The sequence below is a fragment of the Mucor velutinosus genome (genome assembly GCF_035048745.1).
Source record: "Mucor velutinosus strain NIH1002 chromosome Unknown tig00001547, whole genome shotgun sequence".
Taxonomy (NCBI): Eukaryota; Fungi; Mucoromycota; class Mucoromycetes; order Mucorales; family Mucoraceae; genus Mucor; species Mucor velutinosus.
In genome coordinates, this window is record NW_027041901.1 from 1,083,216 (window position 1) to 1,103,228 (window position 20,013).

The 20,013-nt window shown below is 41.1% G+C and overlaps 9 protein-coding genes across 9 annotated transcripts; 7 read left to right on the top strand and 2 right to left on the bottom strand.

Annotated features, from left to right (window-relative positions):
• Window positions 1-73: 73 nt before the first annotated feature.
• RCE1 (CAAX prenyl protease) lies at window positions 74-1,867 on the top strand (the record flags this gene model as incomplete). The annotated part of the gene is made up of 7 exons (XM_064826056.1): window positions 74-429; window positions 500-819; window positions 915-1,013; window positions 1,072-1,233; window positions 1,294-1,392; window positions 1,451-1,557; window positions 1,619-1,867. 7 exons carry the CDS (start codon window positions 74-76, stop codon window positions 1,865-1,867), a joined length of 1,392 nt encoding a protein of 463 aa, XP_064687570.1.
• Window positions 1,868-2,052: 185 nt separating this feature from the next.
• On the top strand, window positions 2,053-3,068 carry ATC70_006788 (uncharacterized protein; the record flags this gene model as incomplete). The annotated part of the gene is made up of 6 exons (XM_064826057.1): window positions 2,053-2,191; window positions 2,253-2,321; window positions 2,410-2,526; window positions 2,588-2,788; window positions 2,863-2,984; window positions 3,036-3,068. 6 exons carry the CDS (start codon window positions 2,053-2,055, stop codon window positions 3,066-3,068), a joined length of 681 nt encoding a protein of 226 aa, XP_064687571.1.
• A 530-nt stretch (window positions 3,069-3,598) lies between these two features.
• Window positions 3,599-6,492, top strand: ATC70_006789 (uncharacterized protein; the record flags this gene model as incomplete). Its single annotated transcript, XM_064826058.1, has 5 exons — window positions 3,599-3,845; window positions 3,916-4,164; window positions 4,215-5,156; window positions 5,225-6,223; window positions 6,293-6,492. The coding sequence occupies 5 exons, from the start codon at window positions 3,599-3,601 to the stop codon at window positions 6,490-6,492; spliced, it is 2,637 nt and encodes an 878-aa protein (XP_064687572.1).
• A 712-nt stretch (window positions 6,493-7,204) lies between these two features.
• On the top strand, window positions 7,205-7,963 carry ATC70_006790 (uncharacterized protein; the record flags this gene model as incomplete). Its single annotated transcript, XM_064826059.1, has 1 exon — window positions 7,205-7,963. The coding sequence occupies one exon, from the start codon at window positions 7,205-7,207 to the stop codon at window positions 7,961-7,963; it is 759 nt and encodes a 252-aa protein (XP_064687573.1).
• Window positions 7,964-8,762: 799 nt separating this feature from the next.
• Window positions 8,763-9,612, top strand: RAD10 (ssDNA endonuclease and repair protein rad10; the record flags this gene model as incomplete). The annotated part of the gene is made up of 3 exons (XM_064826060.1): window positions 8,763-8,775; window positions 9,122-9,458; window positions 9,528-9,612. 3 exons carry the CDS (start codon window positions 8,763-8,765, stop codon window positions 9,610-9,612), a joined length of 435 nt encoding a protein of 144 aa, XP_064687574.1.
• Window positions 9,613-11,226: 1,614 nt separating this feature from the next.
• ATC70_006792 (uncharacterized protein) lies at window positions 11,227-14,402 on the top strand (the record flags this gene model as incomplete). The annotated part of the gene is made up of 9 exons (XM_064826061.1): window positions 11,227-11,431; window positions 11,492-11,750; window positions 11,808-12,195; window positions 12,250-12,421; window positions 12,474-12,773; window positions 12,830-13,506; window positions 13,564-13,987; window positions 14,041-14,213; window positions 14,265-14,402. 9 exons carry the CDS (start codon window positions 11,227-11,229, stop codon window positions 14,400-14,402), a joined length of 2,736 nt encoding a protein of 911 aa, XP_064687575.1.
• A 105-nt stretch (window positions 14,403-14,507) lies between these two features.
• On the bottom strand, window positions 14,508-15,376 carry ATC70_006793 (uncharacterized protein; the record flags this gene model as incomplete). Its single annotated transcript, XM_064826062.1, has 4 exons — window positions 14,508-14,923; window positions 14,995-15,115; window positions 15,166-15,303; window positions 15,353-15,376. 4 exons carry the CDS (start codon window positions 15,374-15,376, stop codon window positions 14,508-14,510), a joined length of 699 nt encoding a protein of 232 aa, XP_064687576.1.
• Window positions 15,377-16,935: 1,559 nt separating this feature from the next.
• Window positions 16,936-17,550, top strand: ATC70_006794 (uncharacterized protein; the record flags this gene model as incomplete). The annotated part of the gene is made up of 2 exons (XM_064826063.1): window positions 16,936-17,088; window positions 17,146-17,550. 2 exons carry the CDS (start codon window positions 16,936-16,938, stop codon window positions 17,548-17,550), a joined length of 558 nt encoding a protein of 185 aa, XP_064687577.1.
• A 1,206-nt stretch (window positions 17,551-18,756) lies between these two features.
• Window positions 18,757-19,917, bottom strand: PRB1_2 (proteinase B; the record flags this gene model as incomplete). Its single annotated transcript, XM_064826064.1, has 1 exon — window positions 18,757-19,917. One exon carries the CDS (start codon window positions 19,915-19,917, stop codon window positions 18,757-18,759), a length of 1,161 nt encoding a protein of 386 aa, XP_064687578.1.
• Between the last annotated feature and the right edge of the window lie 96 nt (window positions 19,918-20,013).

A 20,013-nucleotide genomic window follows, 5' to 3' on the forward strand; every position in this document is an offset into this window, starting at 1 on the left:
AATCTTGAAATGCATGTGCCTGAATAAATGAGCATTGCTTTCTCTCTCTTGCTTTACACACCCAACCTACACAATGAGTACAACAATATTCGAGGCAGCCGCCGAGGGCAACTTGGACTACTTGAAAAAGAACATCAAGCTTGTGAATGATAAAAATGAACGCGGCTGGACGCCTTTGCATTTTGCAGCACGTTTTGGACAATTGGAGGCAGCCAAGTTTCTCAAAGACAGTAAAGCAGACTTGTCTATTGTGAATGGAGAGGGTAAAACTGCAGCACAGGTAGCTAGCTTCTGGGGAAACGATCAAATTACAAAGCTTTTGACAGTTGTTGCATCACCTGCTCCTGGGAGCTCAGCACAAGGGCTTGCAGCAGGTTCTCCTTTTCCTGATAATTACACTGCGGTCTTTGCCGGAAATCCTCTCAACAGGTAAGGAGATGCACAACGCGAATAATTGAGAGCGAAACTGAGCATGCATCTTGCGAAATACCATTATTAGGTTCGGCTGGAATCGTGATAAGCCAGAATTTCTTGCTAGACTTGCCCGTTCACCAAAGGCAAAATACATCATCTTGAATAGATTGAAGGCATTGTATGACTCTGATGGAAATTTGCATTATGTTGGATATGATCAAGTGTCGTCTGTCGTGGATCGAGTTTATACCGAGAACGAGTTGGTCCCAAACAACACTGACATTATCTTGGTTTTCATGGGCATTGATGAGAGCCAAGGTCAAGGCGAGGATGGAGAGTTTATTTGGGCCCTTGACTTGACACCAGAAGGCGTCAACGAGGAGGAATACAGCAAATTAGTGAGAGGTTTGAGAGATTGAAGCATAAAATACTTTGGGACAATGCTAATAATGCTTTTTTTTTTTTTTTTTTTTTTTTTTTTTTTTTTTTTTTTGCTACAGGTTTTGAAGCGCAGGATCTCGAGTTCTCACCTACTCTTCCACGTGCATTTGTGATGGAAAAGTCAGTTAGTGCCATCATTGCACAAGCAGCTGCTATGGGTAAAACGAAACGACGAGCCACACCTTTGCCATCACAACTAACTACTCGGTGATATAGTTGATTGGAATGCCAGAACCAAATTCTGTTCAGCCTGTGGCAAACGCACGACTTCTCAAGAAGCTGGTTATAAACGTAATTGTCCAGCGCTGGTTGGTCAAGAGAATGGGGAAAAGTGCATTAGCCACACCGGCATCCAAAACTTCGCCTATCCTAGAACAGGTAGTTTATTGCTTTGCAAGTTGGAGAGTTATTTTTAAACATGAGCATTTGCCTTGGTAGATGCTGTGGTTATTGTCTGTATCGTTCATCCCAATGGCGACAAGATTTTATTGGGTCGCCAAAAGAGATGGCCCAACAAGATGTTCTCTTGCATTTCAGGTACAATGATATACTCAAATGAGAAGCTGAAGAAGCAGTGCAGCTAAACATATATTAGGCTTTGTTGAAGCGGCGGAAACTCTCGAGGAAGCTGTACGCCGTGAGGCATTTGAAGAAACAGGCGTAATTGTTGATCGTGTGGCCTATCACAGTAGTCAGCCTTGGGTAAACAAATGCCAAGCAAAACAGTTTGACAAAACGAGTACTGATATATACTATGCATTAGCCATTCCCCAACTCGCTCATGCTTGGATTTATTGCTGAAGCTGTGTCTACGGACATCCATTTCCGTGATGATGAATTGGAAGCTGCTGAATGGTTTACTCGCTCGGAGGTGATTGCAGCCGTAAAGGGTGATAAGAGCTCTACATTTTCCATGGCACCCAAGGGATCACTTGCATCTACGCTGGTACATGCTTGGATCAATGACAAGAAGTGGCAGCAGCCTACGCCAACCACTAATGCAAAGATGTAATAAAAGTACTTGCTTTGCTCGGGGCGGGGTTACGTATCAATTTAGTATTACATGAGGGTCATCCGTGTGTGTGTGTGTGTGTGTGTTTGCTGTATTCTGGTATAAATAAAGTTTCTTCTGTTCGCGTATAGCTTAGCTTTTTCTTTTCCTTTACTTTATTTTTTTTTACAAACAAAATCAACCAAATGTCTTATCAACCTCCACCACCATCTTACGGAGCTCCTCCTCCCGCTGGTCAAAGACCTCCACAACAGCAATATCAACAACAAGGTTACCAACAACAAGGCTACGGCCAACAAGGTCAAGCACAGCAAAACTATGGTGGTAAGTAGACATTCTAGCATGGTACTTTTCGAGGTCAGGTATCTAACAAGGCGCTCGATAGCCCCTCCTCCCCCTGCTGGGCCTCCACCAGGCGTTGATCAACAGCTTTATTCATGGTTCAAAGCAGTGGGTAAGTAATTTAGGCTTTGGTTTTTAAAGCATATTTGGTAAAATCCGAAATCCGAAGAGTACTCATAATTATATCATCATGAATCTAGACACTGATGGCTCTGGTCAACTTTCTGCTGATGAACTTCAAAAGGCCTTGATTAACGGTGATTGGAGTCCTTTCAACATTGAAACTGTTCGCTTGATGGTTAACATGTTCGATACGGGTAAGTTTTTATATAGACAAGATGGCTGCCAAGAGCGATATGCTTAGACATGGTTCAATAGATAACAGTGGCACCATCAACTTTAACGAGTTTGCCGGCTTATGGAAATATATCGAGGATTGGAAGAGATGCTTCCAAGCATTTGATGCTGATCGTTCTGGCAGTATCAACCAAGCTGAAATGGGCAACGCCTTGAGATCATTTGGTTTCAATGTTTCACCCAAGTTTATAAGTACTTTGATTCAAAAGTTCGATCGTTATGGTAAAGTATCTTTCAGTAGAAGCCTTCCTCCTATATCTAACGTGCAATATTAACAGCCACCATTAAAAATACAGGAAAGGGCGATGTCTCCTTTGACAATTTCGTGCAAGCATGCGTTACAATGAAGACCTTGACCGACTCTTTCAGACAATTTGATACTGACGGTGATGGTTGGGTTCAAATCAACTATGAACAGGTAATTTTAATGCAACTTGTGTAGGTAATACGAAGCTAATATTTCTTGCAGTTCTTGGATCTGGTCGTTCGTCAACGTGCTTAATCAACATATTACCCCCATCCACTCTACTCAATCACCGTAAATAAAAATTTGAATATCTCTTAGCTAGTACAAATTGTCAGTTAGAATGACCGCAACAAAGACAGCCTCTCGAGAGAGAAGCTGTTTCCGAGTGTATTCTAGACACTGGTAGATACTCTCAATTTCTGATGTGCTGTCTACTCCATGAAGAGTGAATTGTATACCACAACGACATATTTCATTGACAGACTCCAGGTATGTAATAAAACATGAACCAAATAGAGAAAACATGAATGATGTCCAAGTTGCGTAGCATGTGAGTATAGAGGCGGGCATCAGCTTAGCAGCATAGCATGATATAGAGACCTCTAAACAAAACGAAACAGGTCCTAAAATGGTGGTTTAATGATGACAAGCCTGTGCACTCGTGAATATCTGTAAATCAAATTTGGTTGTAGCTAATTTTAACATGTTTATAAATAAGGCTCATTTGTTTTTACTTTCTTTTCCTTTTCTCTTACACTCTTTTACTATTGAAACCTGCAAGTGATATGGAAGTAGTACAAGTTCAACCGAGAGATTCTTATTTACATAATATTTACGTACCTACTAAAGGTACCGTCATACGATGGTCTTTTACGACAAAGAAGAACAACATTGCATTCGGCTTGTTTCGTCGCAAAGAAAGGGAGCCTTTGCCAAACTCATCCGAGATCGTATTCAGGGCTCAGCAGCAACTGCAAAAGCGACAGATGTCTTTTCCCTCAGACGTGGGAGCAAATAGAAACAATAGTCAAGGTAAAAAAAAGAGGGAAAAGTGGGGAACCAGATAATAGAGCGTAAATTAAATTGAACTCAAAATTTACAGAATCCACATCCACAGTAGGGGATGATGATATCGAATCCAATTACATTCATTCCTCGAATCAGTCTATCCACAGTCAAAACAACTCTTCGCATCACAGCACTAGGCCCCGCTCCAAGTCTGTGGCAACCATCAAGCTAAAAGACAGTGGCATGGATGAGATCATTCCTATACAGCATGCTCAGTCGTCTGACCAGAAGGTGGAAGGAACTTTTGTGGTGGATGAACCAGGAAACTATGTATTGGTATTCGGTAAGCAGTGGATTGCTTGGAACATTTAGTGGAAGGCTGATGCATCCCAGACAATACCTTTTCAAGGAACACTCCCAAGAAGTTGACATATTCTGTGGCGTTGGGCAATCCTGAGGATGTCAAGGTGCCCGTAAACGAGATGTCAGGCTGGCTGTTGAAAAAGAAGCGAAAGAGAATGCAGGGCTGGGCTAAACGCTGGTTTACACTGTCTCCCACAGGTGTGCTCTCCTACTCTACATCGCAAAACAGTGTCACCCGAGGCTCAATTCAGATTCTTGTATCCACCATATCCTACAATCCTAATTTGCGCCAAATCAACATTGATTCGGGTACCATGCTCTATCATCTCAAGACATTGACCGAGTCAGACTACGATTTATGGCAATCCGCATTGACCGAGACTCGTAGAAAGAATGGCGAATACGACGATTCCCCTATACCTCAAATCGAGCACAGCAAGAGCATTGTTAGTGTTGCTGCCAGCAAGCGCCATTCCAGTCGCTATGGAGAGAACAAGAAGATTAGAGCCGAGATTGAGCAGGGCCTGGAAACATCTAGTTTGCATCAACAAAATACTCTGTTTTTAGCCAAGATTATTGAGGAACTCGAGCAAGTTTTGATCAGGAATGATTTGCAGTCAATTCAGCCACTAATGGAGAAACTGGATCATCAGAAACTGCAAATGGTAGCAGACGCAAATGAGCAAATTTCTCAGTGGAAGAATGTGCAAAACTACTTTGCTTCCAGTGGCCTTCGTCGCTCTGGCTCTATCTCACCCATTATTAGTAGCGCTCAGCAAACACAAGGGGACGACACTATTCATGAAGACTATGAGCATCTTCATCGCTCCTCCAGTGTGTATTCTCGCATGTCTGGCTATTCGGATCAATTCTTCGATGCTGAAGATATTGTACTTAGTGGCGGAGAGGATGAGGACGATGCGATTGAGGCTGGATCCAGTATCGACGATGAGAGCAGTGACGAAGATAGTGGTAGGTTGGCCTGTATGAAACAGTCTATAAATGGAGTAATTAACATGATGAAAACATGACAATAACAGAACAAAGCAGTGGCACAGAAGTGCTTGATTTGACTTCAATGAGCGATTGTGCTCGTCGCACAAAACTACCCTCTCCAGCTGTTGCAGATGCAGGATCAGCCCTTTCTGTGTTTAGAAAGAATGTCGGCAAGGATTTATCCACCATTGCAATGCCAATCAGTATGAACGAGCCATTGAACATGTTGCAAAAGGCATGCGAGGAATTGGAGTATTGTGAGCTATTGGAAAAGGCATCTACATTGACAGATGCTATGGAACGTCTGATGTATGTCACTGCGTTCTCTATTTCGTCTTATGCCTCGAGCCAGTATCGCACAGGAAGAAAGCCATTCAACCCAATGATGACTGAAACTTACGAGAATATTCGCCCTGACAAAGGTTTCCGATTCATTTCTGAGAAGGTATCACACAACCCACTGGTGATTGCAGCACATGCCGAGGCAAAGGGCTTCAAATACTGGCAATCTACACAGATCAAGAGCAAATTCTGGGGTAAATCCATGGAGTTTATGACTGAAGGCACTTTCCATGTGACATTGACGGGTCATGACGACCATTATACCTTCTTCAAGCCATCCAGCTGGATGAAGAACATGATTGCTGGCGAGAAATATCTGGAACATTCAGGCGAATGCAAGGTTGTGAATAAGACCACGGGCGATTATGCTGTCATTACATTCAAAGAAGGCTCTGGTGGTGGTTTATTTGGTGCTCCCACAAAGCGAAATGATGTCATTGCAACACTGTATGATGCTAATGACAAGAAGGTACGACGCGTAGTGGGTAAATGGAGTGAATCTCTGGCAGAAGAAGTTGGGCTAGATAAGAAGAAGCTGTCTGTTATATGGAATGCCCGTGCTCCTGGCATCAAGGATTACGAAAAATACTTTGGTTTTACAAAGTTTGCTACTGAGCTCAATGAACTGACTGAATTAGAGCGAGATAAGCTTCCAATGACTGACACAAGATTGAGACCTGATCAACAACTGTATGAAAAAGGTATTTACAGTATATATATATACACACACACACACACACACAAACAAAGGGTTGACATGTATCCATTAGGCCATGTTGATGAGGCTGACGAAGAAAAGCTCAGGATTGAGCAACAACAGCGAGACAAGCGCAAAGAATTTGAGTCGCAGGGTAAAGAATGGCTACCTCGATGGTTTGCTCGTGAGGGTGAAGAATGGCTGTATTCTGGTCAATACTGGCCGACTCGAGAGACTGGCCAATGGCCCAAAGATCAATTCCCATTGTGGTAATGCAATAAAGGATTTCATAGACTATAGAGTTGTGACAAAAAAAGACATTTGTGGGTTTTTAATATGTAAAAATATTATTTGGATCGTCTCTTGTGCTTTCTTGTGTATATTTTATGTTGTACTAGTTTTGTATATAAATAATGTCTAATTTTAACAATACGAGATGTCAAATTTATTTGTTGCCCTATAGGAAAAAAAAAAAAAAAAAAAAAAAAACAGTGTCAGTTGAAGCACTCTATGCCATGATCAAAATACATACACGAGCCATGTTGATGGCACCCCAGAGAGAACCAGCAACACCGGTACCAAGAACGAGGAAGGTGGTGTAGACAAAGAGCTTATCTCTGGGACCACGGAGGAACAAGAGAGTGTTGGAGGGAGCCTAGATCAACATTTCAGTCAGTTTTCATGGTTTCTGATCATTGATGTGGATACTTTACTTGGAAGAATCTTTGTTGAGCAGCAACGTTGTTGGGTCTGTTGACGAGGGACATTTTTGAATATAGGAAAAAAAAGAGAGTGGGGTTGAAGAAAGAAAGAAATTTGATGAGGTATTATATGAATCAAATCAAAACAAATTTCTTGTTCAGCATTTGCACGGGGGGAAGTTTTCAAATCGCTACGTCACTTGTTTAATCTCTTTCCTCTCCTATGTTAGTGCCTTAAACCAACTTTTTTTCTCTCATCATCCCACCTCCTTATTCCCCACATCATGACAGAAGCCGTGATTCCCTTAGATACCACTACACATTTAACCAAAGATGCCGTCATAAACAATGAGCGAATGCTGAATGAGTTTAGAGATCTGTTTGATCCTGGTAAATCCTACCCGACATTAGCCAGTTTACGTTCAGAAGTAGCAAACTTTGGCCAAAAGCATAACATAGTCATGAGCATTAAAAATTCAAACTTTCGAAGTGTCCATCTCTGGTGCAAACATGCAGGTGTATACACCAAAATAGAGAGAAAGCCGAAAAAGCCTGTCAATAGCACTAACAAAGTAGTTAAGCCAAGAAAAAAGAGCACGCAGAGGACAGATTGCCAGTGTTTCATAAAAGCCAAGTCGATCAACGAAATCTGGGTGATTGAGCGCAGCCATGGAGAGCATAACCACATTATACCCAGAAATAAGACAGTTTACAGCGCCCATAGACGACAGAGCGAGCAAACAAAAGATCTCATCCTACAGCTATTGAAGAGCGGCCAAAAGGTCAACAGCATCTTGGAGTATCTGCACATGATTGGCATCAGCAACATCATCAAGAAAGACATTGAGAATTTGCAGCAATACTTTAGAAGAGCAGACAGATTGACCGTCAAGAGAGAGGAAGAATGTGATCAACTACCAAATCACCAGGATACATCCACCGTTGCTACATTGCCCATTGTCATACCCGACTTGGCTCCACCCGATACCTCAAACAACCATCACCAATTCACTTTTGTTGAACAGAAAAATATCCTTTACTAATCCCAAAGATATGAAATTAAGCTGTTACAGAAATATTACCCCTCATTCATTCCCTTATACAATATCCCACTATGACATACAATATCTATGAAATACCCCCCCCCCACAAATTTTACAATAAAAAACTGCCAGACGTTTACATGAACCAATGCCATACCATGCCTCTTTTCGCTCTAACTATTGAATCTATGCATACCTGCCGAAATACTGTAACCAGAGCATACCTGTCAAATGTCTCGTAAGACATACATTGCTAAAACGTGTCTCTCCTAGATGTTGATTTGATAACAACGTTTTTAGCATCTTACTTTTATAAGTAATAGCATCGCTTAAAGTAGTTTCCACAAGTAAACCACCTACACTTGCTACAGAGCTTCTATCTTGATTGACCTTAAAGAATCAATGTAATAGTCAAAGACATTTGACAGCGGCAATTCAAACCATTGCAAACGAACCTTGTATGCGAGGGAACTATGGCCGCTATTTGCTGCACAGGTAGTTAGTTAAGATAACGTCTTATACAAAAATATAGGTCTTTGTCTGAAGCTGGGCAGAGTAAGCATAGGCATTCACAACATTGTATTGAATACACAATCTCCAAATAAATGCCATTTGAGTAACAGGCAGCCTTCATCCAATGTTAGCCTCCGGACCGGAGATTGGTGATGGAAAGTGGACAATTGTTTGAGGAGCACAGTGGGGGGCGTTGAGATTCGTCGAAAAAAAGAATAAACATGGTCAGGTCAGATGCAAGCTATACAATCCTCCTCTTTAGAGAAACGTGGTAGACGATATAACAATGGCCAACCAAGGTAATCAGATGAATGGATGATATTGGATGTATAGATTGTAGATGGGAAAGAGAGATACAAGGGCATGGATGATGGATGACAATCTTGGATGAGGGTGTGGATGCATTATCAGCAGTCGATTTCAAAATACACCCACTGAATCAATACGATACCAACGCCTGATCATTAGAGCGAAATTGATACATGCAATCAAACGCAATATTCATGCAGTAACCTATCACGGATGATTCCCATACAACTTGATCAATGCTCGGCACTTTCTCTCTTTCTATCAACATGTCAATACGTCCTGTATCATGGTATCATGTTTGAATGCGTCTTCTAACTTGGTATATGTGTTTAATAGCTTCCGCCAAGGCTCTTAACGCCAAGAAGTCCGCTCTTAAGGGTGTTCACGGTAAGGCTGTGCGCAAGATCCGCACTTCCACCCACTTCCACATCCCTAAGACTTTGGTTTTGAACCGTGCTCCCAAGTACGCTCGCAAGTCTGTTGCTCATGCTCCCCGCATGGATCAATACCGTGTCATTCGTCAACCTCTCAACACCGAGACTGCCATGAAGAAGATTGAGGAACACAACACCTTGACTTTCCTCGTTGACGTTAAGGCCAACAAGAACCAAATCAAGGATGCCGTTAAGCGTCTTTATGATGTTGAGGCTGCCAAGATCAACACCCTCATCAGGTAAGCAGTTTTTGTCTGGTTGTTTGAAAGTGAGGAGCGAAATGTTGATTCCCCTCTGTTTCTCTATAGACCCGATGGTTACAAGAAGGCTTTCGTCCGCCTCACCGCCGATGTCGATGCTCTCGATGTTGCTAACAAAATCGGCTTCATCTAATCTCTTGACAGCTTCTTCGTTGACATTCCTAGTTTACAAGGAATAAAGTTTTGAAGGGATAGTGTGGTTCATATTATACACTGTAATTCTCTTGTCGCATTCGTTACTACCATTAAGCATTTACACATCGAAAAGCCAGGGAATACAAGTGGAATTCACGGGTAGCATGTGCAACTCTGGATAGAATCAAAATTTGCCATTTCACACTTGGATAAGCAATTTTTAGCGTTTATAACTGTGCATTAACTATAACATTGAGCAACAATCGCAAAGAAAAAAATGTGTAATGCATTTCAATTCGCAATCCCCATAGTATTAGCATCACAAACTTCAATTGTCTCTCCATGAGAGAGGGGTTCTAACCAGCAGCCAAAATTAATTGATATTCCGCTAGACGTCTACTCCAGATTGGATAAATTCTACTGTTTTGCGACTTAATCGACCTATTTTGCGAAACTCGACTATGTAAATTGTGATGATCATCTAATGCTTCTTTAAGCTTTCTTGGAGTGCTTTTCAAGGCGCACCCAATGGTACAAAGTAAGATAGATGTTTTGAATAAACTTGCTGAGTAATTTACGAAAATATGAAAAGAGGTTTTTGGCCAAAAAGTCGAAATTTTACATATCAAAGTCCCACAAAGATGATTTCAAGGGTTATGTTGGATCGATAAAAGCATTTTGATTCAATACTTACTATAGTAAAAGTCTTCGTTAACAAGGTCAAAAACGCGATCATTTGATTTTCAATGAAAATCATGAGGGGTACCTCATGCTTTTTGGTCGAATTTTGTTCATTTTTTTTTAGTCTCCAAAAAGTTGAGCAAAGGTGTTAGAAAGTAACTGCTAGATCAGAGCAAGTATTTGGTGCTACTCTGATGGTCCAAAACGGCCTTTAACATGAGAAAATGCGGCTCAAATGCAACCAGATTTCACAGTTATTTGCGTACATTTGAGTGATAAGAGGTAATGCGAGTATACTGTCCACTCGTATATTTTTTACTAGTTGATACAGACGCAGGACATCCTAGAGACGTCAAATCCACCGTTACAGGTTTCTTATGGATAGTTTACATGTGATAGCAAATAGTGGAAAAGTGTAATTCCAGTGTATTTTGGCAGGATTTCGAAGATATAAGTGTAATAGTGTGTGGTATGTATTGAGCGATAAATGATGGGGAGCATCATCAAGTCAAGAAGATGTATTTAGAGCGTTTGGAGTAGATTAAAGCACTGGATACAGGTAAAGAGCGCAATTCGTCGGGTGAAGTACATTGATAATCATCATTGGCGAATGATACATTAATCAGATAGGCAATAGGTAAAGATCAGTAACTTTCAAAGTTACAGCGTCATGGCCAACCTGAAAATGTGCACTGTAGCAGACCGTTTACTGAATTTGTAGAGAGACTGAGGGTGTGAATATAAGAGTCAATGACTTGATTTCATGGATGATGCTTGTTTGCTAGAAGAGATATCGTATTGCTTCAGCTAAAAGGTTCATCCGGTCCGAGCATGAAAGAATTTTAAAACTTCTTGGGGGGTCTGCCTATCAACCACCCCTCGCCTCTTTTTGTTCAGCTCTTTAAACGTTTTGTTTGAAACATCCTTCTTCATGTATCAAACACGATTACTCTCTAATAAATGGCTCCGTCTCGGCAGCAGCCGGTCTGCTGCTCATGTACGCTACATGCAACAATTGACTTCACCAGAGCTTCGCTCCACCTTCATCAAGTATTTTGAGAAACAAGGGCATACACCTGTCAAAAGCGCCAGTCTTGTGCCTCACAATGACAAGAGTTTGCTGTTTACAAACGCAGGTAATTACCCGGAATCAAGCGTCAATGAAAACAGTTACTTACTGCACTCACTGTTTGTAGGTATGGTTCCTTTCAAGGAGCACTTTCTCAAGCCTAATGCAGCACCGTTTCAATGCGCCACCAGTGTTCAGAAATGCATGAGAGCAGGCGGCAAACACAATGACCTTGATAATGTGGGATACACTCCTCGTCACCACACGTTTTTCGAAATGCTGGGCAATTTCTCATTTGGTAAATACTCCAAGGCCGAAGCCATCAGTTATGCATGGAAGTTTTTACTGGAAGAGCTGAAATTGCCAATCAGTCGACTTCGGGTCACGTAAGATCTGTGCACTAGGCGGCTCAAGATGTAGCCAACTCACTTTTTATATTGTAGCGTTTTGGAAGGAGACGACGAAGGCTATCAATTGTGGAAAAAACAGGGATTGACAGATGATATGATTGTCAAGTGTGGACCAGAGGATAACTTCTGGACAATGGGAGACGGTGAAGGGCCCTGTGGATCCTGTACTGAAATTTTTTGGGACACACAAGACGCATCATTGGACGATCCATGGCTCGAAATCTGGAATCTTGTGTTTATGGAAAAGTACAGAAATGCACAGGGCGAATTGAGCGACCTGCCTATTCCTTGCATTGATACGGGCATGGGTTTGGAGAGAATGGTGTCCGTGCTTCAGGGAAAGAAAAACAACTTTCAAATTGATCAATTCGAGACACTAATCACTGGTCTGAGGGAGCTCATGGCAGCGCGTGGACTCAAGGTGAGTTTGCAAGTGAGTAGCTGTATAATTCTGATGAGCTAATCCGTCTTGAAGAGCTCCACCGATATTGATCCAAGCGCACATGAAAAGATTGTAGCTGATCACTTCAGGGCCATGTGTTTCTTGATTGGCGACGGCGTTGTGCCTAGCAACATTGGTCGTGGCTATGTTTTGAGACGTATTATCAGACGTGCGCTTCGATCAGCCAAGCAATTGGGATTGAATGGTAAATGCTTTTCGTGCTATCGATCCTTTGCTTATGCTAATATGCCCTGTAGAACCTTTTTTGACAGATCTGTACCCATCTTTGCTGGCTGGATTTACTGATGGATCTTACCCGGAGCTCGCTAGTCGTGCATCATCTATTCGCAGCATCATCACCAACGAAGAAACTGCATTTTTGGCTACACTGGACAGAGGCATGGCCTTGTTGGAAAACGTATTCAGCCAAAGCGATTTTCAGGCAACAAAGCAAATTCCACCTCAGATTGCCTTTCAATTGTATGACACATATGGATTCCCATTCGATTTGACTTTAATTATTGCTCGTGAAAGAGGCTGGTCTGTTGACATTGAAGGTATTTGACACACAACTCACATGCATAAGTATATGCCAACCTATTTATGGATCTAGCTGTGGAGGCACTGAGAGAAAAGCAAAAGATTACAGGCAGAGAATCATGGAAATCTGAAAGCATGGCAGACAAATCAAGATTATCCGAATGGAAAGCCCTTAACATTAAACCTCAATTCACTGGGTATGATCACAGTCTACTTCACCAGGAATCAGAGATTTTAGCAGTGGATACTGTCAAGAAGGGAAAGAAGGTAGAAGTCAACATTGCCATCGATCCATGTCCATTTTACGGTCTAGGCGGTGGCCAAGTCCCTGATAATGGCACGATTGAGCTCTCCAATGGACATAACTGGCAAGTAGTGGATGTCACTCAGCCTTACGAAGGCGGCATGGCTCTGAAAATTGTTCCCGCCGACTTGAAGCCTGGAGAGGATATTGCTCAACGTATTGAAGCGGATAGAGAATATTTGCAACAAGGCCATTTAGTAAGAACTCAAGTGGATATGAGACGTCGTGAGGGTGCAGAAATCCATCATACTGCTACTCATTTATTGAATGCTGGTCTTAGAAGAGTGCTCAAGTCTGATGATATCGTACAAGCTGGCTCAACTGTCGAGCCCAAAAAACTGAGATTTGACTTTACCTACGGAAAGCCTTTAAAGCATGATCAATTAACCAAGATCGAAGACTGGGTGAACGAAGTTGCATTGCACGGTGGCGAAACTAGTGTCAAGGTAAATGGTAGAGTTTAGCTATGTGTGAGATGCATTAACTGGGCTCCTTTTGAATAGCATATGAGGTTGACAGACGCAGTGAATTCAGGTGCCATTGCAGCTTTTTCTGAGAAATATGGTGATACTGTTCGAGTCATTGATGTGCCTGGTATCAGTAAAGAGCTCTGTGGTGGCACACACGTAGATAACATTCGCAAATTATATCCTTTCAAGATTTTGAACGAAACCTCTGTTGCTGCTGGTACCCGTAGAATTGAAGCTACAGCTGGACTATCCTGTGTTGAATGGTACAGAAAGGCTTATGAACCCATTCCCAAAGCGCTTCAGTTATTGCGTGCCAATGGTACCAATGAAATCATAGACAAACTCGAGAAATCGTTACAGCAAACCAAAGATCTTCAAAAGCGTGTAGAGCTCATGAATGACAAGTTGGCTACTGCTGGTGAAGTAGCCATGAAACCTATTTCAAGCAAAATCAAAGGTAAGGCATTACTTGGTATCTTTTCTATCGATATTAACTTGAGGTGCTCCTAGATATTGACGTCAAGATTCACTTGATTGATTCTGATTTGGACGCCAACTTTATGCAAAAGCGTGCCAATGTCCTGAAAGAAAGTCAGTCAGATGCTGCACATATCTTGGTCAATGGCAACACAATTGTTGTGGCATTGAATGGTGAGCAAATCAAGTCTGAAACTGCCAACTCGGTAAGTACATCACGCATACAAAAGCCCGATAGTTCACTCACCGTACGTTAGATTTTGAAGCAAATGCTGAAACACATCAAGGGTGGCGGTGGAGGTCAAAAGGAAATGGCTCAAGGTCGTTTAGCCGAGGCAGTTGCAAGTGAAACTGACATTATTACCAAATTAGTTCCTGCCTTGGAAAAATGCTAGATTTGAAGATAGATACCCAACGTTAATAAAAACTTCCGCTACAAGATGATGTCGAGTAGCAAAGTGATAGAGACAAATTATACATTTTATTCAATGAAACATATTTTACTGTACAATACCCTTCATAGTTGCAGGACAATCGGGCTGGTTATAAGGATGCGATATTCTAAATTCGGGTAATGTCATTAACGTGTTTCTGATCCTTGTGATGTAAGGAAACGGCTTCATGTCCACCTGATGAAACTTGGTGGCAGCAAATACCATTGGCACTAGGCAGAAATCCGCAATAGAGATCTGGTCGGCTACGCAGTATGTACCAGACAGGTTTTCCAAACGTTTCTCTAAACCTTCAAACCCCATTTCGAATATCTTGCGAGCATATTCCTCTCGTTTGGCCAATTCAACATCAACCAGCCTCAGCACTTTTTTGGCTTGCAATGGCTGAATGTCGCAAGCAATTTCCAAGGCTATCGAAAATGCTTCTGCTTTGTGAAATGGCCCTTTCGGCATCATTGGTCTCTCTTTGTAATGCATGAGAAATCAAACCTTAATATTAATTCCCGTGATGCCCACACAACACACGAGTACTTACCTGGATACATGGCCTCAAGATATTCAATAATGGCTAGACTTTGAGTCAAGATTTTGCCGGTTTTAGTGATAAAACAAGGTAGTTTTTTGCATGGATTGAGCAGCACATACTCTTCAGACAGCTGCAATTGCACTATTAATACAAATACCATCATCTGTGCACCCAGCTTACATGTTCACCAGCATCCATATCAACGTAGCGAGTTTCATATTCCACGCCTTTCCATGCCAATGCAATTCTGACTCGCCATGAAGTATCTGATGCGTAGCTACTATACAGAATTGGCAATTGAGTACAAGGTGATGGTTTCTATTGCGTTATTAGACTCCTAGTGCAATTGACTAAAATGAACACTTACTCTATCTGACTCAATGTCGGCCATAGTGATAAGAATGTTTGTAAAAGAAGAACTATCAGCAATACTCGGTGCATTATCAGCTTATATAGCCGCCTATTCTATAGTCTGGGTCACACCGCTGTATCTGCATGTTCTTTTTCTTCTTTTTGCTATATAACGTCATTCTCTTCAGGGCCAACAGTTTTCAAGGTTTCATCCATTACCAACCCGTGAATGGGTGAGGTAGCATTTTTTTTTTGCCATTTTCCTGGGTTTATTGCACCTGAAACATGTCAGCATTGAATGGTTTATCCACAGAATGCCGTGAGAAGCAATATGCAAATACACACTGTACATTTTAAACTTTCAACATTTGAATGCTTCGAAATGATACGCATATCTCGCACTAGTTCCAATGTAAATGTTATGCAAATCTACGTAAAAGATACAATATACGATTTACTACCACCGACTATTACTCCACCTGCGGCTGTTGCACCTTGTTGAACTAGCCATTGTTGCGTACTCACCTTGATGAGATCTGGAGCCTATGCTGAAATCAACATCTCCAACGCATGAAATTCTCATTCATATTTTCCCTATTTTCAATTGAATCGCATTAAAAATAGCCTGAGCAATTGTTTAAATTGATGTTGTACCGAGCTGCTTGTTACATTCTTTGTAAAATGGTTGAATGCGTTTACAGCACACAAGGATCATGCATTGAACTTTCAATTTCGGTGGCACGATAAAAGAAAAATGCAACATGCTGGTGCAGCCTGTGATTGAAATGGCCAATGATATTGATTCCCCCCCCCCTGATCATCAGCCATATTACATATTTCTCGATCTGTTTGAAGGTTGCATTTTTCCTGCAAACCCTCCGAAAATGCAAGCATTTGAGGCTGTGGCGCTTTATGTAAAATGTATATTTAGAAATGCAATACTCGTACTCTTAACATTTACGAACGAACTCTCTATTCTCAATCTGTATTACCATTTTTTGGAAAAATTTCATGTAGTTATTTATATGTTTTCATTTGTATTTGCACCATTCTTTCGACTGCAGTTAGCGTTTATGATGCTGTCCAATAGATGCTTAACAATGCCTGCTCAGCATATGCTATGAATATTGAATTAAAAGTGAAAGACTCCCAGGATATGTTGCACATTTAGCATTTACAGCATTGGTTGTATTACAGCCTGCTTTTCATTTGTTAAGAAGCCAATCGTGATCCCTGCTTGGTAACAATGCGTGTATCACTATACCAAACAATATTTGGTTACCTGAAGTAAACTATAGAACAGAGGAACCTAGTCATTAAAAACTGTGCTGCTGTGAACTAAATGACTTCAATGGGGGTAGATCAGATGAATATGAGAGTTTCTTTGCTTTCGGAATCACATTCAACCAGAGTGCTATTTTGCTTCGTGAATAGCACATGTAGATGCTTTCATGGAAAGCCATGAGATGAGAAAGAAAAGGCTCGAGAACTTTTCTGAAGGTCTGACAGAAGTACCTTCCGGTATTGAAGCATCCATCTTGTATATAAAGACAAGCATTGACATTTTTATTTTTTAATCTCTATCAATCACTTATTAATATGCGCGCCTTCTCTACTGTACTCGTTGCTGCTGCCTTCGTTTTCTCTGCTCATGCTGCTGCCCTTGACAAGAGAGCCATCTCTGCTCCTGTTCAACTTTGTATCGACGACATCAACTCTGCTGCTGCCCAACTGGCTATTGTTAAGGCCGATGTGAGTTGTAAATAATTCATTGTCATTATGAAATTCACACAGTATGTATTATACTAGGTTGATGCCTTCATTAGCTCAAAGGGTTACTCTGGTGCTTTGGCCATCCACAACAAGGAACAGGTCCTCGAAACACGTCTCAAGAAAGCTGGTACTGACTGCTGCGCATTTACTGGTACCGTTACCACCGAGGAAGCTGATGCCGTTCTCAACACCGTAAGCACTCTTGTCCCTCAAGTTTCCGCTGCTTTGACGTCCATCGTCACCAAGAAGCCTCAATTCGATGCCATCTTGCTCGCTACCACTTTGGTAAAGAGCGACATCAAGAACTTGGATTCTCAAACCAAGACTTTGGATACTTGCTTGCTTGCCAAGACACCTTCTACTCATTTGGATGCTGCCAATGCTTTGGTCAATCAAATCAATACTTCCTTCTCTACCGCCAAAACCGCTTATGGCATTTAAATATGAACATCCAAATTGGTTTTGACATTTGTCTAGTTTATTGCATGCAGCCCTTTGGAATTAGCAAAAATTGATTCTCTTCACAATAAACTATTCTAAATATTACTTTTTGAATATTCATTAAATGAGATCAGTTTATAAGCAGCCTGGAATTGATGATCTAACTTTTTTAGAGTGCCTTGCGTCTGTATCAATTAGAACAATCTATTTACAGACAGAGACAGCGTACTCATTCTATCCTATTAATACCCGAAAGTACCCAAACTACAGTGAAATTTGGATACATTTGAGCCGCATTTTCTCGTGTTAAGGGCCGTTTTGGGCCACCACAAGAGCACCAAATAATTGCTCTGATCTAGCAGTTACTTTCTAACACCTTTGCTCAACTTTTTGGGCACCAAAAAAACATGGCCAAAAATCGATCCAAAACCATGAGGTACCCCTCATGATTTTCATTGAAAATCAAATGATCGCGTTTTTGACCTTGTTAACGAAGACTTTTACTATGGCATATATTATATTAAAATGTTTCTATGGACCCAAAGCAACCCTTGAAACCTTATTTATGCGACCCTTATATACCAGATCTCGACATTTTCGCCTGAAACCTCATTTCATATTTTCCAAAATTACTCAATAAATTTATTCAAAACATCTCTTGTAATTAGCACGATTGGATGCGCCTTCAAAAGTACTTTGAGGAAGCTTAAGGGGGCATGAGGTGATTGTCATTATTTATATAGTCGAATCTAGCAAAATAAATCTTTTGAGTCGATTTTGAACAAAATTTGACAAGTCTTGAGCAAAAGAACTGATCTGAGTCTAAACCTGTTTTTGCGTGCTGTTGGCAAAGTGTCAGAAATGACCTTTATCATGAAAACAATCGATGTTTTTGGAGCTATCAAGAAGTGGATCGCGCATTATAAGTACTGCGGCTTAAACTTTCAATTATTTTTAGCTTCTTTTTTACATTTTATATTCAATGCGTAGATTTATTAGCTGCTGGTTGCCCAACCAAATGCCAAACGCGATATTGTCTCCCGATTCAACACTTTGGCACTTTGAGTGTGCACTCCAGTTGATTCAACATTATAATTTAATTTTAATTGCAAACCAGGTAGCTTGGTCAATGCAATTCATAAAATGACAAGTTCAAAGATAAAAAATGCTTTTATTGATGGCATATAAGAGTTTAAATCAGGGCAGCTAAAGTAGATTGCTGATTTCGATACAAAAGTTTTCATTTTCCTCATCTTCTTTCATACGAAATTGAATTCCATCAGCAATAAGGAACCTCAAAGATTCTATCAGGTCATTGCTTTTTACAGCAAATTTTACCTTATGAGAGCGTATGGCTTTGATGATATTCAGTGTGCGGTGCAAATTGTTGCTCGATAGTATCAATGGCTTTTCTACGTCAATATCAATTGTATCAGTATTGGGGTACTTGAACAACAGATATTCCAGAAGATCCGATCGACATTCACGGGTGATCACCAGTTTTTTGACAGTGTTTACAATTTTCACATTGATAGGCGCCCAAGCTTCCACCTCGCTTTTTACATGTAATCTATCATTGAAGTACACCTTCACTGTCAGTTCCTTCAATCGAGAGCACCCAGCCAAGGCATCTTCAAGGTCGAAAACAGCTTCCAGGTCTGCTTCCAATTCAAACTTGGTCAAGTTTACAAAGGATTCAAATCTTGAGAGATCCCAAGTAGAACTGTAATCTTCTCCATTCTCATCTCGAAGTGAAAAAGTAATTTCTTCCAAAGTAGACTTAAAGTTAAGCAGAGCACAGTTGTAGACTACAGAGTAGCATGAGGGGTGAGGTATGGCTTTCAATTTATCAAATTTGTCTCTGGCTTTGTCTGCAATGCTGCTCATCAATAGGTAAAAGTCGTCATCGTCAATTTCGCCAGTGATCCTCTCCATGCTAGGCGTAAAGGCAAGGCGTAATAATTCATGTTGTATAGCCACTGGCAGGAAATCTTCTTCGAAATGCAAGTGGTTGATGAGTTTTCCGTAATTTGGTCGTCTGTACAAATGACCATAGAATGCAAGAGCGGCGTATGACGAGCTGATCTTTATGCGTCTACTAAACATCAATGGCTCCGCAATGACATTCCACGACTTGCAAACCAGGCGAAATTGAGCTAGATTTGCCACTGAATCGCTACAGTTTATGATCTTGGTTACCAGTGTTCCAGGTATGTCAGGAAGCTTTGTTGAACGTCTACTGTCTAACAACGGCTTTGCAATGACACTCCACAGTTTGCAAACCAAACAGTACTGTACTAAATCTGTCATAGAGTCGCTATAGTCCATGACCTTGATCAACAGGTTTTTAGGTATGTCTGTAAACATTGTTGTTTAAGATTGACACGTTTGTATTGAACTGAAAAGAAAGAAGAGAAACGTTGTATAAAACTTTGATCAAATACTCACTAAATACAGTCATTG